This window comes from Echiichthys vipera (genome assembly GCF_963691815.1).
Source record: "Echiichthys vipera genome assembly, chromosome: 12".
In the NCBI taxonomy this organism is placed as follows: domain Eukaryota; kingdom Metazoa; phylum Chordata; class Actinopteri; order Perciformes; family Trachinidae; genus Echiichthys; species Echiichthys vipera.
In genome coordinates this window covers 8,040,638-8,056,591 of record NC_139837.1, presented here as the reverse complement: position 1 = coordinate 8,056,591, position 15,954 = coordinate 8,040,638, and the positions used below count along the sequence as shown (strand labels likewise).

The following is a 15,954-nucleotide window of genomic DNA, read 5'->3' as shown; positions in this document are numbered from 1 at the left end:
TCAGGCCTATTATTCCACTGCATAGCATCATACAGATGTTTATTTTCATTTTTACAGTCTTCTTTAGATTTAAAGTGGTTAAGTGTGGGAATGTAAATGGAAACAGGAAGGGGCCTAAAATGAAACCCTGAGGAACTTCAACGTTAATAGCTTTTAAATAAACAAGTTTGAAGCAAGAGAAATTAGCACGGCCAACGTTATAGTGCCTCTTTTACTGTAAGCCACGTCAGAATTCGAATGTGTCCGTTACTTTCAAGGGTCTGTGGCGTAAATGGCAACATGGATACGACGGGTACGAGTGTTAAAGGGTAAGTTCACCAAGATACAGTTTTGAGATCTCTGTCGTCTGACACCCCTCCGATACAATGGACTTTGGTAGGTGATGTTTTACTGTAGATACATTTTAAAAACACAAACAAGAATAATGTCCCACTTACATTAAATAACACTCGTCAAAATTTTTCATTTTGCTCTAAAGGGTTTTTTTTAATATTATTTGTGGGACCTGACGCTAAAAACTGAACTTTTCATCAATATCTCGATAAACTTGGATAGTTACTTCAACTGATGCAACAGCTGAAGATGAAGAATATGAGAGATATTTATAGAGGCCTGGCGTTACTGAAATTTAAGGGGTGTAGAGCTCGTTATTTAGGGGGTGAAAAAACGCTGCGTGGGCTTCATTCTCACTCGATTTCTGCCAGAGATGAGAGAGAAATGGTTTCAAAGGGATCGTAGGCGTCAGTCAATTTTGTTTCATCTTCAAGAAAGTCTTCACATACCTCAGTGGATTCTTTAATGCCATGACTCAGGGAGGAGTTGATGAAGCCTCAACTGAGCCCTGGGGGTTACGGCAGTTCTTAGTCATGAAATCAGTGAAACAGATTAAACCGACTGGACTTTCAGGACGCATTCAGGGAGCGGAAGCTAAATATCAGTATCAGTGATTAATGACACTGGGCTAAATGACAACACCACTGTCCCCAGGCTGACTTGTTTAATTATTTCCAACATAATGCAGACGACATCATGTTTTAGAGGATGACATTATACACACTACCCTGGTTTTCCAGTCAGTGGTGCCACATGTCATTAGCTAACTGCTGACCCGTGAGATTGTGCAGATCCTCACTTTCATGTGCATGACGAAGTTCTGCAGATACACTGATCTCCTGCCAATGCACTCGGGTTTCACCTTAAAGGAGACCTGACAGTGCCAGTATGGTTAGACTGATCCTGTTTGTGAGCAGCGATGCAGTGTTCAATAGAGAGATTAGTAAAAATGAAGTCATCTGTATAAAGTAAACGATAAATCAGTTTTAGCAAATCTACTTAGTCCATGTTAAATACGTAATCATAAAAATTAAAATACCAATTTTAACTGAATTTGTAGCCTTGAGTTTTTTGTGTGTATGTGTGTCTATATATGTGTATTCATGTGGTCTAAATTTCACCATTTGACATTTGGAAGGTAATTTTGCAATTTCAAACTAATTATTGTTTTTGCATACTCCAATTCACTCAGTGTCTGTGTTTTGTAGTCTCTTCTAAACATCTCTTTTTTGAATCGCATGTCTGACAAAACGTAACCTGAGAGGACAGAGGTCGGGACGCTCCCCGGTAGCCCACGTGTTTACATCTTATTTTAATCTTGCTTCATTATTAAAATCGTGCTTTTTGGAGTTGGACAACTTGAAATTATGATCTGAAATTGAATACAGGTAGAATTCAAACCACGTACATTGAGGGGTTTTAAAAGCAAAGTATCGCCAAAATGTAGAATTCAGTTGAATTTATTTCTTTTCAACACTAAATATTAAACGGTGACTACCTTTCACATCTAGGTATTCAGTTTCTGTGAGATTAACATGACTCTATGGCACTTTTTTATTCCACATATGCACATTAAAGATGTATTAAAAAGGTGAGTAAACAGAAAACTGTACAACCCTCCACTGAACCTGAACTTCTAACCACAAATCCTTGATTCTCGGAGCTTTCAAAATGATTTAGTTGGACTAAAGATCCCTTGTCAGTCTAAACAGTGTGACATTTGTGTCCTGGGAATATTCTGTCGATTATATTCATAACCAATCTCTCTAGTGAAGAGTTGCATCCTACAGCTACAGAAAAGTTAACAATTGGACACTTAATGTCATGCATTCTGCTGCTCACGCTGGTAACTCAACTGCACAACACCCTGCAGACCGGGCCGCCTGCGAGTGCCCCGGCTGACATTAACATGCAGTTTCTATCAGCTTCCCGCCGCGCTGTATTTACCTGCAGGCTGTCCCATGTGATCCTGCAGGAGCGGACTTTAATTTTGCTGCATTGTCCTTCAACAGTGAATTCCTGCACCAAATCCACCTCATTCCACTCCATCCTCACAGCCTCTCAGAGAACCGGCGCACCTCTACGGTTGTTCAGATAGATAAATGTCGCCGGAGGCTTGACAGAGAAAAGCTTGGAGGGGAGGAAAACCAGAGCGATCCTTATCACAACTTTCCCTCTTGTCCGCCCGGTGATGTGCTGTGATTTACGACACTCTCTCTCTCCTCTCTCTCTCTCTCTCTCTCTCTCTCTCTATCTCCTTCTTGCTCGGCCCACGCTCACTCCAGTCCCCCCACCTCTCTCTCTCTCTGTCATACAAACTCTGTCTTGCATTGGTGTGTTCTCATATGACGTGTAAAAGCCCACTTATGTGACACTGCATTCAATTACTACAGTAAACAAACATGTCAACCTGTAAACCGGTACTCCTCTTACACCTCTCGTGCTCTCCGTTTCTGTATCACCTTCTACCCCTCCTTTTTCCACACCTTGCCCATCCTTCTTAATCCCCATCTCTTTCTATAATATATTCTCTTTCTGCAATCCTTCACCTCTCTTTCTTCATCCATCTGCAGCTGGCTTTTTTGCTGCAGCGACATCCCCTTCTCTCTCCGTCCCCCCCCCCCTCCCTCTTTCTTTCCCCCCACTTTCTCTCAGAAGGGAAATCACTGCACCACAGCCTGATGGGACACTAGCTGCTCTCAATCAGCCTCTGCCTTCTGCTCCAGATGTGTGTTGTGAGGAAGACGATGGTGCCGGCAGATTAACGGCCGCGGCAGTGTGCACGGCGGTCTTGTGGTCCGCGCTCCCACCGGATGCGCCCAGCGACACGCACACACGTGCACGACATGTATGTGCGCACATACACGGAAACATACTGGAATAACAACTCACTCCTGCTGCGTCATATTGTTCTCCTCTCTCTCTCTCTCTCTCTCTCTCTCTCACTGTTTCACTCTCTGCAACACACACACATACACATACACACACACACATACACACACACACACACACACACACACACATACACACACAGTGACATGTGACTTATCTGCTGCGTCACACATTTTCTCTTTCACTCTGTGAAACAGACACATACTGTATCTGTCTCACACACACACACAGACACACACATCCAGTAATGAAAGCAGACTGGAATTTTTGCCAGTGCTGCTGTTCTGGGTGCAGGCGTCTGTGGGTGTGACTGGGCTTTGTGTGTGGTCGCAAACATAACACGAAGGGCAATTAAAAGTGAAAAATAATGTTTTAATATTATTAATTATAATGATGCAGTATTGAAATTGGATTATATTTTCATTCATATTCAGTAGCCCTTCAAAATCTCTTTTTTGTGTGTTTAAAAAGCATTCATACCAACAACGGACGTTAAAATTTATTAAAACTATTGGCTTTGAAATGATCTTGGCAAACATAACGAATAAAGCATAAAGTTGGCAAAAACAGTCAGATCCATTTGGATTATGTATTCACACTTGGGATGTATGGGTGTGTTACAAGCATGTTTTTAGAAAGGAAGTCTATTTGTTCAACTTTTGACAACTTTCTTACTATTAACTCACGTCACAACAGCATGTAAACTCTGATTGAAATTAGGATTAAATGGATTAAAGTATGGATTTAAATCTTGTTCCTACAACTACACATTTCGTCCTACTGGCTCAGCTGATTACAGGTCAGGATTCGTCTGACTGGAGCTGAATTCAAACATGTGAAACACTAGTTGTAACACTAGTAACACTATATCTGTAGAGCTCAGTGTTTCCAGATCGGATGCTTTTCCGCCCAATGTGAGCTCCTTTTATCTTTTACTGGGCAGATATAAATGACTCTGGGTGGCTTGTTTAGTCCTCTTGGTCAGTTTTTTGGATTAAATGTTATGGGCTGCACTCCAATAAATCTAATCCAGTTGGACGCCATCACTGTCTAATCTGCCATTACTTTAAGAAAAAGACGAAGACTTGGGTGGACTCAACCGAGACGATGAAAGCTTCCATTGGTTCAAATAGGTAATAACTTATTTTTCCTTTAATTGACATTATCCAAGACTTACAAGATAAACTTAATAACTATATCTTTTGTCAATATAATAACTTTGGTTTTGAATTTGTCTAAACTACAAAACCTACTTATGAACTTAAGGTGCACATCCTATGAACACCTTTCTTGAACCCATATTCAGCCACAGAACATACAGTATCGTGGAGCCTTGGAGGAGCCACATGCCTCCCTACAACCACAAAACATACCCAATAAGGGCCATAGGTATGTTGTCTAGATGAAGACATAAATCAGCGGGATTGACGCCATGCATTCAGCGTGTAGAACCTACTGCGAGGGTTTACTCAGGATCAACACAAAGTAATATGCAGGACATGTTAACTTTGGTTCAAGAAGTCCTATTTAGTGCTTTTATTCATAATCCTGCCTCCCTGTTGCATTTAGGATCCAGATTAAGATTCTCACACTTACTTACAGAGCGTCACACGGTCAGACTCCTGCATATGTGACTGAGCTACTTCACCCGCACTCCTCAGCTCGCACTCTTAAATCAAATATATTTAATTTATCGTCCCACACGCCCGCCTTAAGACCCCGGTTGATCGAGCTTTTAAGTCTGTGGCACCTAAATCACGGAGCGATCCGCCTGCATCCTTACTGTCTGCGGTTGCTGTCGAACCTTTTAAAAGTCAGATAAATACATATTTGTTACACTTCGCTGACCTCTGCACCAGGTCAACTAGACGCCTGGGTCTTAGTTGTGTATTCTGATGTGTTGTGTTTCTTCTGCGTTTGCCCTGTATGTCGCTTTACGCCTTTGTAAAGCAGAATTTAGCTAAGATTGTGCAACAGAACTGTAAAAAGTGACAGGCATGTGCTAATAAGCAAACATTCAGAACAATTACATTGTAATGTATCCCATGTTGCAGCTGTTCACTGGTCTTTGCGGCGGTTTGACATGTGCTGTGATCATGGGTTATAATCTGAAGCACATGGGGATTTGACCTTCTCATTGTGCCAGTATTACGTTTCCAAACAGAGTGTATGTTCTCAGAGTTATGCACATATATACCAGACACACAAACACAGACATGCTGTTCTTTTTAAACATCCATCCTAGTAATGAAACCCATCCCCTTCCTGCGCGTCTCCAGTAAAAATATTCCTCCTAATCTACAATAACAACCTTCAAGCATTCCAGCAGCTCGGCCGAGACCAAAGGTGGAAAACTCTGTTATCAGAACCGCTCCGGTGATGTTCACGCAGCAGGGGTGGCCCTCTGGTTACAGGGATCATCGTGTAACTGAAAGGTCACATCTTTGAACCCCACCACTGACAGCGTGTCCATCAACAGTCGTGTGTCCTGTGCCCTGTCCTTGGGGCAAAGCAGTAAAGACCCTCAGCAGAATTTAGGGACAGAAACAGGACGACCTGCGGGATTTCCGGGAATACTCACTTAACTTAAAACGTTCTGGTGCAACCAACACATTCTCACTGAGAATGGGTTAATGCAACACAACATCAGCCAGTTTTCATTCAAACAGGGACTTCCCTACAACTACAGCATTTGCACCCTTGTCTTTCAAAATTTCCCAAAGATTTCCTCCATTCAAGATTCAACAATAAATGACTTCAACTGTGAAATACAAGTTTAATAACATATGTTTACAATTCTATGTTCTGGACGTGCAAAAAAACATGTTATATTTATAGTCACACCTTTCTCACAGCATCAGCAAAGTCACATCTAGTGATTCAAGTCTGCCGACGTCCCTGAGACCACACTATCACATAACCAGGGATTTCTAGTGATGACATACAGTGAAAATATCCACCGTAATCTACATCAACACAACCCCTGATCTGTGTGTTTTGTCAAGGGCAGACAAACACACATACGAAGACACACCTGACTTCTTAATATATCCATCAGCAGTGATCTCACACACAGCTGGATGGGGTAGAGTTACGCACAGTCGGATCAAGAGACTTCACTGAGTGTGTGCGTGTTAACTCAAAACGTGTGACAGTCTCTGTGGCCGTTCGGAGGTCAGGGGCGAGGTTTATACCGCACCGTCTTGGGAAGGGGAATGAGGGAGTGTTGGGTTGGGACAGGACTGCTGTTTGACCGACCCAGCCCACACACACCAGAGAAAAACAAAGCTCCTCTTTCCTGCCTGCAGAACCCCAGCATCAGACAGTAAGCGCTACGCTAAGTGTTTCCATAATATTACAGTAAATATATCCAGTTATCTAAAATCTACATGCCACAACAACTTGTCCTGTTTTTTTCACAATTAGTAAATTAGAGAGAGAGAAAAATAATTAAACTAGGCTATGAGAACACGCTGAGCAGGTATACTATTAACTATAATTAATCTCACTTTAGCGTGTCAGTAACGTTTTCTAATTAGCACTAAACACAAAGTACTGAAGCCCAGAGCTGAGGCTGATGGGAGGTATCATCTGTCAACTCTAGCCAGCTACACAGAAGATGCAGTTCCAGTGAGAACTGGCAGAGACGGACAGTAATAACGCTAACTAACTACCCTGCAGACTTAACGTCAGCATTATATCATAGGGGGTCAACTCTATGTTCCCAGGGTCCTCATTGTAAGAGATATCTTTGCAATTGCAAACGGATAGAGGAAGATGGATATTTAATGTTTTATATGCAGTCTGAATGGTAAAAAAATATATATATTTCAGCCACTGCGGAGATATAAATGTCTAAAGTCAAGAAAACTGCTGGCAAATTTGATTGTGTAGGTTTCAAGAAATATAACATCATCACATCACATGGCTATAAGATGTAGGTGGGTGATTTCAACATAACTGAGTCAGGAAAACGTGCATTAAACATTTGACCTGGATCGGAAACCTTTCTTTCTGGACACTTTTTATATATTTAACTTGGTTGAAGTTGGTTTAGATTAAAACATCATCACCAATTAATTCTACGAATACCTGTGAGGAATCTGTTTGAAGGATGACTGCAGAGATTTTTGCATTTGTTTGAGAAATATTAAAAATGCAATTTGCTGCAATGAGTGATGACATTAGTGTTGAGATGAGTCATGAATAACACATCTAAAAGCTGCTGTACACTAACAAAAACTGCATTATCTCTCTCTGTGTCTCTCTTTCACACACACACACACATGCACGTACAAACGCACACAAACACACACACACACACACACACACACACACACACACCAGATGCTGTTTCTCCCCACTGAATGATGTAAACAAGACAGTGCTGACATTTGTGTATGTGTGTGTGTGTGTGTGAATGTGTGAGTAAGTGAGAGCTTTTGGTTATGATTATATAGAGGCAAGAAGTCACACCCTGACTTGGAAACATGCATTCACATCCCCACACACACACACGCACACACACACGCACACACACACGCGCACGCACACACAGACACACACACACACACACACACACACACACACACACACACACACACACACACACACACACACACACACACACACACACACACACACACACACACACACACACACACACACACACACACACACACACACACACACACACACACACACACACACACACACACAAAATAACACTGTTTAGTCCAAACAAAAATGGCCAAAAGAAGTCACACCTTGCTTGCACATAGCGTCCAGATTAAACCACACACACACACACACACTGCCAGCAGTCCCACCCTGTCACATAGACATAAACTGCACGTCTACCAATGTGTGTGTGTGTGTGTGTGTGTGCGGTTGTGTTTGTGTGTGTGTTGTGTGTGAGTGTAGTTTGGATCGTAAACAAAGTCAGGGAACAACTTTCAAAAACTTACAGTAAAAAGAATCACTCATACACACAAAAACACATTTCAAAGTCACCTCTACATGCACTCCTATTTCCAATTTTTCAAGTGTTCCATTATTTATGACGAGCTGATGTGAGAAGAAGGCAAAGGAGTGTAAGGTGGGTAGAAAGTGTAAAGCGAACACACACACACACATACACACACTTTGTTGAGCTGCAGACAGAAACAGTCACACACAGACAGAAAAGAAACACATTTCCAGACTCACCCCCACGCTCCTGTCTCGTCTCAAACTCTTTGTTTTTGCTTTGAACCAAATGTTGAAAGGTAGAGGACGAAGAAAGACAGATACCTCAAGACGACTACGAAGGAGTGAGAGGAAGAGGAGAGGGAGGAGGAGGAGCGGTTTGGCTAGCTAACAATCCTCTTAGCCTGGTTATGTCATGGGACCAAGCTAATCCTACCTTCACTGACTGACCGACACATGCACACACACATACACACTGGCTGACTAACCGGCAGACTGACCAACACAGATATGTGCACGCAAACGTGGTTAGTGACTGGCTAACCGAGGCCTAGCCAACATGCACAAAGCAGTCTAGTCTGGGGTTCAATACAATAGCTAACATAGTTGAAAATAGCTGTTAGTGATAAATAAAAAGCTGCCAGCATGAGGTCAGCTGCTCTTTTTACTCTATGACTCATTATTTTGTAGGGAAGAAAACAGGATAGAGCAAGCTAGCAAAACAAAACATGGTTAGCTAACAGCAATTAGTCACGCTAGCGACAAAAAGGCTAATTCCCATAATATCTCTTTTATCTTTTAAGGTAATTATAGAATAGAGTATGTACCGCTTGTGTTTGTGTGTGTGTGTGTGTGTGTGTGTGTGTGTGTGTGTGTGTGTGTGTGTGTGTGTGTGTGCGCGTGTGTGTTCACATGGTTCTTACTGGTAGAGAACTATAATCATCACTGTCACTAATCCGTAGGCTAATCCGCTAGACTACACACACAGATGTGCACATACATTGTAGTAGCCTACTGCGACTCACACATGTACCAAAACATTTTTAATGTTTAATATGTAATCCCTACATTAAATGAGCCTGTAGTTTAAGAATATATTAGGACATAATCTGTAGTGGTGACTGCCAGTCTCAAATATCAAGATTGTAACACTGCATAAATCTGACAATATCACAACCATCAGCATCTTACACTTTTATCCAAGGAATAGTTCAATACTTTGGGAAACGGAGAAACAGCTAGACTGGCTTAGTCCAAATTCACCTCTAAAGCTGACTGATTAACATTTTATGTCTTGTTTGTTTCATCCATATAGAAACCGAAGTCTAAAAAGACAGGCTGTGGATTTCTGGCGATGTTGGATGGAAGAGCTAGGCTAGCTGTTAGTTTCCAGTCTGTACGCTAATCTGTACGCAAACCATCCCCTTTTTCTCAATAGTTTCCCAAAATGTCAAACTGTTGCATAAAAGATGATTCGTAAATGCAGCCTTAAGAGGCCTTGAGTCTGCAATAGGCTTAACGTAACGGTTTGAGAAATACTCTTCTTTGAAGGCTAAGTTAGCGGTATTCTCGTAATGAAGGTTAAAAGTTGAAAAGTATTTGGTCAAGTTGCTTTGATCTTTCTTGTCCTTTGCTGTAGACCGTAGGCGTATACTGAACGAACTGAATCTTTCAACTTTATCATTATGTGTTGCAGTGTAGACATCTTTATATACACAGTGCACAAAAGAACTTGGATGTGAGCTAATTAGAGATGCATAACACAGCCTGTCCTGCACCTCCAGCCCGGCCAAGCCCAGCTCCAGTGTGTGGTGTGTGTGTGTGTGTGTGTGTGTGTGTGCGTGCGTGTGTGCACCTCCACCTACCCTGTCATTAGCACTCTCTGTTGCACTCTCTTCTATGGACCAACTCTGCTCCAAAGTCTGCGGACTTCCTGCACATAGACGGACAATGAAAAGAAAACTAAACATGAAATACTTGAAAAAATAAATAAAGTGAAACGAGGCAGGGGCGAGTTAAGCCTTGTGGCCAGGTAGGGCTGGGCTACTGTCTAGCGTTTATGTTTTTCTTTATCTTTCTTTAAAAACAGCAGCTGTTACGGCAACGTTTACATCATTGCTTTGCGTTCTGCTCCTTGCACGATATGTTCGTTTTGCACTAAAGTTGTTAAATTCTCATTCATTTTCATTCATCAAGTATTTAATATTCACACAGGGGTATACAAAAATATGCTTTACCATGTGACTATTTCATACAGACTATTTATTTATATATTAAATTACCAAAAACAGATTCTAGATCATACTACGTGTCATTATTGAGATATGAAATTAGCTTTATTTACCATTTAACCGTCTGTAAAGTACCTCCAAGATAAATGGACAGGCAACATCGGCCTTAGGGTGAGACATGTCACTTTCCATTACACTGCATGTAATCATAAACTCACTATTTCCATCAAAATGTTTATGTATCGCAAATAAACGGTGGTGTAGTGGTTAGCACTGTCGCCTCACAGCAAAGAAGGTCACAGGTTCGCATCCCGACCTCGGCCTTTCTGTGTGGAGTTTGCATGTTCTCCCCGTGTCTGCGTGGGTTTTCTCCGGGTACTCCGGTTTCCTCCCACAGTCCAAAGACATGCAGGTGTTCGGTTAATTGATGACTCTAAAATTGCCCGTAGGTGTGAATGGTTGACTGTCTCTGTACGTCTCTATGTGCCCTGTGATAGACTGGCGTCCTGTCCAGGGTGGACCCCGCCTCACGCCTGATGTCAGCTGGGATCGGCTCCAGCACCCCCGCGACCCCGGGATAAGCGGTCGAAGATGAATGAATGAATGAAAAAAATATATTAATACCTTTTACAATTTTTCATAGTTTGCGTATGTATTTGGATACTTTTCACATCAGTCACGCTCTTGGTTTCAGTCTTCTACAATGTATTCTGGTGTTAAAAGTGAACGTGTTATGTTATTGTGTTTGTGTGTCATTGTTGGCACTCTCCTTTTATTTTCAGCCATTCTTATTTTACTAAGGATTCACAGGATGTTGTTGGCAACTTGCCTCCTATAACAGCACCGAAACACAGAGGACGAGGTGTTGCAATAAGACTGATTCTGTGCTATATACATATATAAATGTATATACCGTATATATGGCTTTATGTTTCTAGCAGATTAAAAATATCTTGAAGAAACTTTAAAAGTAATGCAACTGGATCGAGATAAAACACATTAAATTGGGAGAGGAAAACCTGGAATCGCCCCGTGTTATCTACACTCAGCTCCCTTTTCCCTGTATAATCTATAAATAGCAACAATCGCTAATTCCTTTAAGACCAGACGGGCTCAATCTGGACTAATCCCAGCCGGCTCCAGGTTTCACCTCCAGTCAATAGAGCAGCCGATGCACTTAAGATTCAGCCGAGTTGATAAATTAGCATCTTACAATCAATAGATAACTAAAAAAAGTTTTACACTCAATTGAGCAGTCGTTTATTAAAGTAGCATAACAGAGACACCATCACACTGATACAGTTAAAACAATATGTTAATAATCAATAGTAATAGGAAATACAGCATCATTAGATTCACTTATGACTGATTAATTACCTCTGTTCCATCCCATTTCACTCTCTATCAAGGAGCGCTTTATTTTGTAGCAGTAACAGTGTAAGCATCTACGAGGAGGGTGGTGTCCTTGTGTAGGAGGTGCCAACTCACCACAGGCACCTTCAATAAGCCACAGAGGGCGCGTGTTGTTAAATTAGCCCGGGAGAAGGCAGTACATTAGGGAAATGCGTCGCCCTGTTCCCCGGAGAGCAATCGGCTAGTTTAATAGGCTGTTTTATGATAACAGGTGAAAAACCAAACACAAGTTGGCAGCACGCTTGTCCCTGCAGTGCGCTGCCAACGCGCCATTAATCACAGTGTGTTTTTGGATAGAAATCATTCACATCCAAGCCGCATCTGTGTTACGTTCTGGTGCTGGAAACAGGCGGACCAGGAGAAAAACAGCCTCTTATCTCCAAAGCAGGCGGCCAGATGAACTGCTGCCCCCTTTATCTTACTCTCGATCTCACCCTGCTGCTCATAAATACATTTCAGATCTGCTGGCACCTGAGCTGTGACTCAGAGGAAAATTATAGAGATAGAAACTGCATCGCTAAAATCATTTCACTGCCGACAAAATGATAGGAATGGGAACGGGTGTAACATTATTAGATTAAATAAAGGATGAGATAGAGACGCTAAGGCTCTGATTTTATAATAAACACACAAATGTATAGGGAAACCTTTATGGCCTCTGTAACTTAACAATAGAAAAAAAATATTGCTAAGAAGGTGTTATGATTAATGCATTGACACAGCTCACAAGCATATGAGATGCTAATGAATGGGAATTACGTTTTCATGAATGGAGAAACCAGCCGGTGGTGAGATTGTCATTTCCCTGCAGGGAGCAGACTTAACCACACACCAGTGCTGCAGTATCCGGCTGTTCATTTGTGACGTAACGCCCTTTCAAAATACGATTTTCCGAGGGAAAGTGATCCAAGCCTCGTATTTCTACAATGGTGGTGTGTTCCAGTGTGTTGTTTGAACAGGTTTGAGTAAGAAAAACAACGTAATTGTCATTTGACGGCTTTCCTAGCGAGTAACAGTCGTCTCACTGAAGAAAGAAGTGCTCTTAATTGTTCACAGACACACATTACACAATCATTCTCTTGTTTTTGCTGAAAAAGTTAAACGGAGACAAGAAATACATTCACCAAGGATATGTTGGGTTAATGAATGCTGAATCAGTTGGGAACCGGCTTACATTTAAATCGTTGATTAACCGTATTCTCTAAAAGCACTGAGCAATTCAAACTGCTGTTTTGGCAGAATGTCATCTGACATTTCTGCAGCAGACCAAAGACTTTTCTTTTCCTTGTCTCTGCCCCCCCCTCTCCCCTTTAGGTTTACCTTCTTTGTGTGATGTAACACTAATCATCTTATGGCTAATTACTAACCGAGCCCCTGACCTCACCTCTAAACCTCATGCACACCACTGGCTCTCTGTGTTTGTGTGTTTTCTACATGTGAGTGAATGTTGCTAGATACTGAAAAAAAAACGATTTGAAAGCAGTTCTTGTCAGTCGTCATACTCGTATAAGACATTTACAGGGAAGCCGACATGTTTGTGTGTTTGTATTGCTGTACCTTGTGTCCAGGAGGGGCAGTGTCTGAGGTAGAAGCTGACCTCCGGCCTCCTGGCTCCCCACTGCTGGAGCAGATCCAACAATAACACCTCCAGAGGGAGAACGCGCTCTGAGACGGGAGATAGTGTTAGGAAACGTGAGCCAAGATATTACAGCGTGAGTCTGAGTCTTATTTATCCAGAGAAGCCAGAGAGAGATGATTCATAAATCAGATAATTATATACATTCGGGATTTTACATTTTCATGAGGTCCTGTTTAACAGCATTAAATTGCACATATCCCCCCTCTCAGGGTGAGAAGTTCAGCCATCCGTGAGGAACTCGGAGTAGAGCCGCTGCTCCTTTGCGTTGAAAGGAGCCAGTTGAGGTGGTTCGGGCATCTAGTAAGGATGCCCCCTGGGCGCCTCCCTAGGGAGGTGTTCCAGGCACGTCCAGCTGGGAGGAGGCCCCAGGGAAGACCCAGGACCAGGTGGAGAGATTAGATCTCCACACTGGCCTGGGAACGCCTCGGGATCCCCCAGTTAGAGCTGGTTAATGTGGCCCGGGAAAGGGAAGTTTGGAGTCCCCTGCTAAAGGTGCTGCCCCCGCGACCCAACCCCGGATAAGCGGATGAAGATGAGATGAGATATGCCCTCTCTCATACTTTATAAAAATGATATTGCCTCAAAAACACACCTTAAAGCTTCTTGTGTAACTTAATAATGTTTAAATTATTGTGACCTTCTTTTGATAGCTCTGATTTCATATTTCAATGATTCTCCTTTGTTTCTGTTTTCATTAACTCAATCCCACTGCCCTGTCAGTCGGTCAACTAGCAAACCATTTTTCAAACACATACTGTAGATTTGTACTATGTTGTGTAAAGTCTAGCATGGATCCCGATGCACAAGTCAACCAAGTTCTTCCCATGTGATGTAATGATGCAGCCATAAAAAAAAGAAAACATGGAGTCTTGGCTTTAAATATTTCAAGCAGTTCAAGCATCACATAGCAGCTTTGAAGATGTACTCTTGAGTTAATTGTCTTTTAAGTTCTTATCTATCTTTTTCTCTCCATTCTCTCCATTAATTGCATGTATATAGGTTCTGGTGGTGCATGTGTGTGTATTTCGGGCCTGTGTGTGTGTAACATGAAAAATAATAATAGAGTGAAAAAATCGAATTTCCCCGTTGCGGGACAAATAAAGGAATTCTTCCTCTTCTTCTTCTTCTTCTTCTTCTTCTTCTTCTTCTTCTTCTATCAAAGAGTGACTTAAAACAATGGTGACTGATCACCTGAACCACTAATGAAAGCCCTTCTACTTGCCTTTCTGCTGAGTATTACATTGTCTGTGTCTGTGGCGACATTCGCGGGCTAACGTTAGATGTAAATAAGCAGCCATGTTAGTGATGCTGCTGACAGCGGGTGGTCTGTCGGCTGAACCCGGCAGACACACACAAACACACACACTGACACACAGACAATGGCTTAGAAGCGTCACGAGGCCAGTTGTGGCCTTGAGGCATGGCCTCTCGTCACACAAGCGACGCAATTTATACCACTATTTATTGTGTGCTGCTTCATAGCGTCGCCTCAGAAACAGTATAGTATTGGGGCCATTTATAGCCCGTCTGACCGCTCAGTCACACCACAGTGTTACACAAACACACTGTGTTGTCGCGTGTTATTGCTACTTGAACAGCTATGATTGACTGAATATAGGCCACACTTTAATGGACACAGTAGCTCTCAGTATCTGGGTGTGATGAACTGGTCTATTCAAGTTCACAATGGCATGCAGTGTACAGAGGGCACTTAGCACTGTATTGATTTCACGAGGTGTAGACGGGATACCGGTCTGTCTTTGTTGATAATCCGCTTGAAAGCAAACGATGTCACAACGTGATTATACTGTCATATACGGTAATTCCAGATTATAATCATGTGAATACTCTGATTCTCAAAGAGGTTGTCAATAGTAATCATATTAGTAATGGGCATGGTGGAGAGTTATGCGAGTGCGCATGTGTGTATAGAAATACAGTTTTGGCTTCTGTGAAAGCAGCAGAACAACAATAATATTGATAATTATCATCATCGATCTACTTAAGTGCGTTTGTGCTTCACTATATCAGCGTTCAACAGACTAACATCAAGTATGTGTGGATATATTATGACAGACTGCTCCAGAAACATGTTTTCCCACTTCCTCTCGATGTGCATTAAATACGAGATCACATCGTCTTATACCTTCTTTCTCGTCATCTTCTTATTGTCACCTAGCAGTCTGTTGCTGTGTAGATAGACTGATACATTATTATTATTGATGTTTCCAGAGTTCCCATGCAACAGAAAGCCGATGCCTCACAGTGGATGCTCATAGAAAACCGTGAAATGTAAATATAAAATAGTTTATGATCTGCATACATGGACACTTTCAGCCTCTTGCATATGATCTTATTTTAGCTGTCTTAACTATTCTTGTCTTGTCTTATAAAAATAAGTCCTAAGGATTGTTTGTCAGCAGGATAACAGCACAAATGTGGCCTGAATTTCATGAAACTTGGTGAAAGGGTGAAGCA

General features: G+C 42.0%; 1 protein-coding gene across 2 annotated transcripts in view; it reads right to left on the bottom strand.

The window, feature by feature from the left end:
- The window catches only part of LOC310954283 (apoptosis-stimulating of p53 protein 1-like), a gene marked incomplete at its 5' end in the record, with an annotated part of 59,299 nt that overhangs the window by 27,050 nt on the left and 16,295 nt on the right, over positions 1 to 15,954 (bottom strand). For both annotated transcript variants that reach the window (XM_083923685.1, XM_083923684.1), the window contains 2 exons: positions 10,059 to 10,126; positions 13,395 to 13,502. In XM_083923685.1, coding sequence (XP_083779811.1) covers positions 10,059 to 10,126; positions 13,395 to 13,502 — 176 coding nt within the window. The remainder of the gene's footprint in view (positions 1 to 10,058; positions 10,127 to 13,394; positions 13,503 to 15,954) is intronic.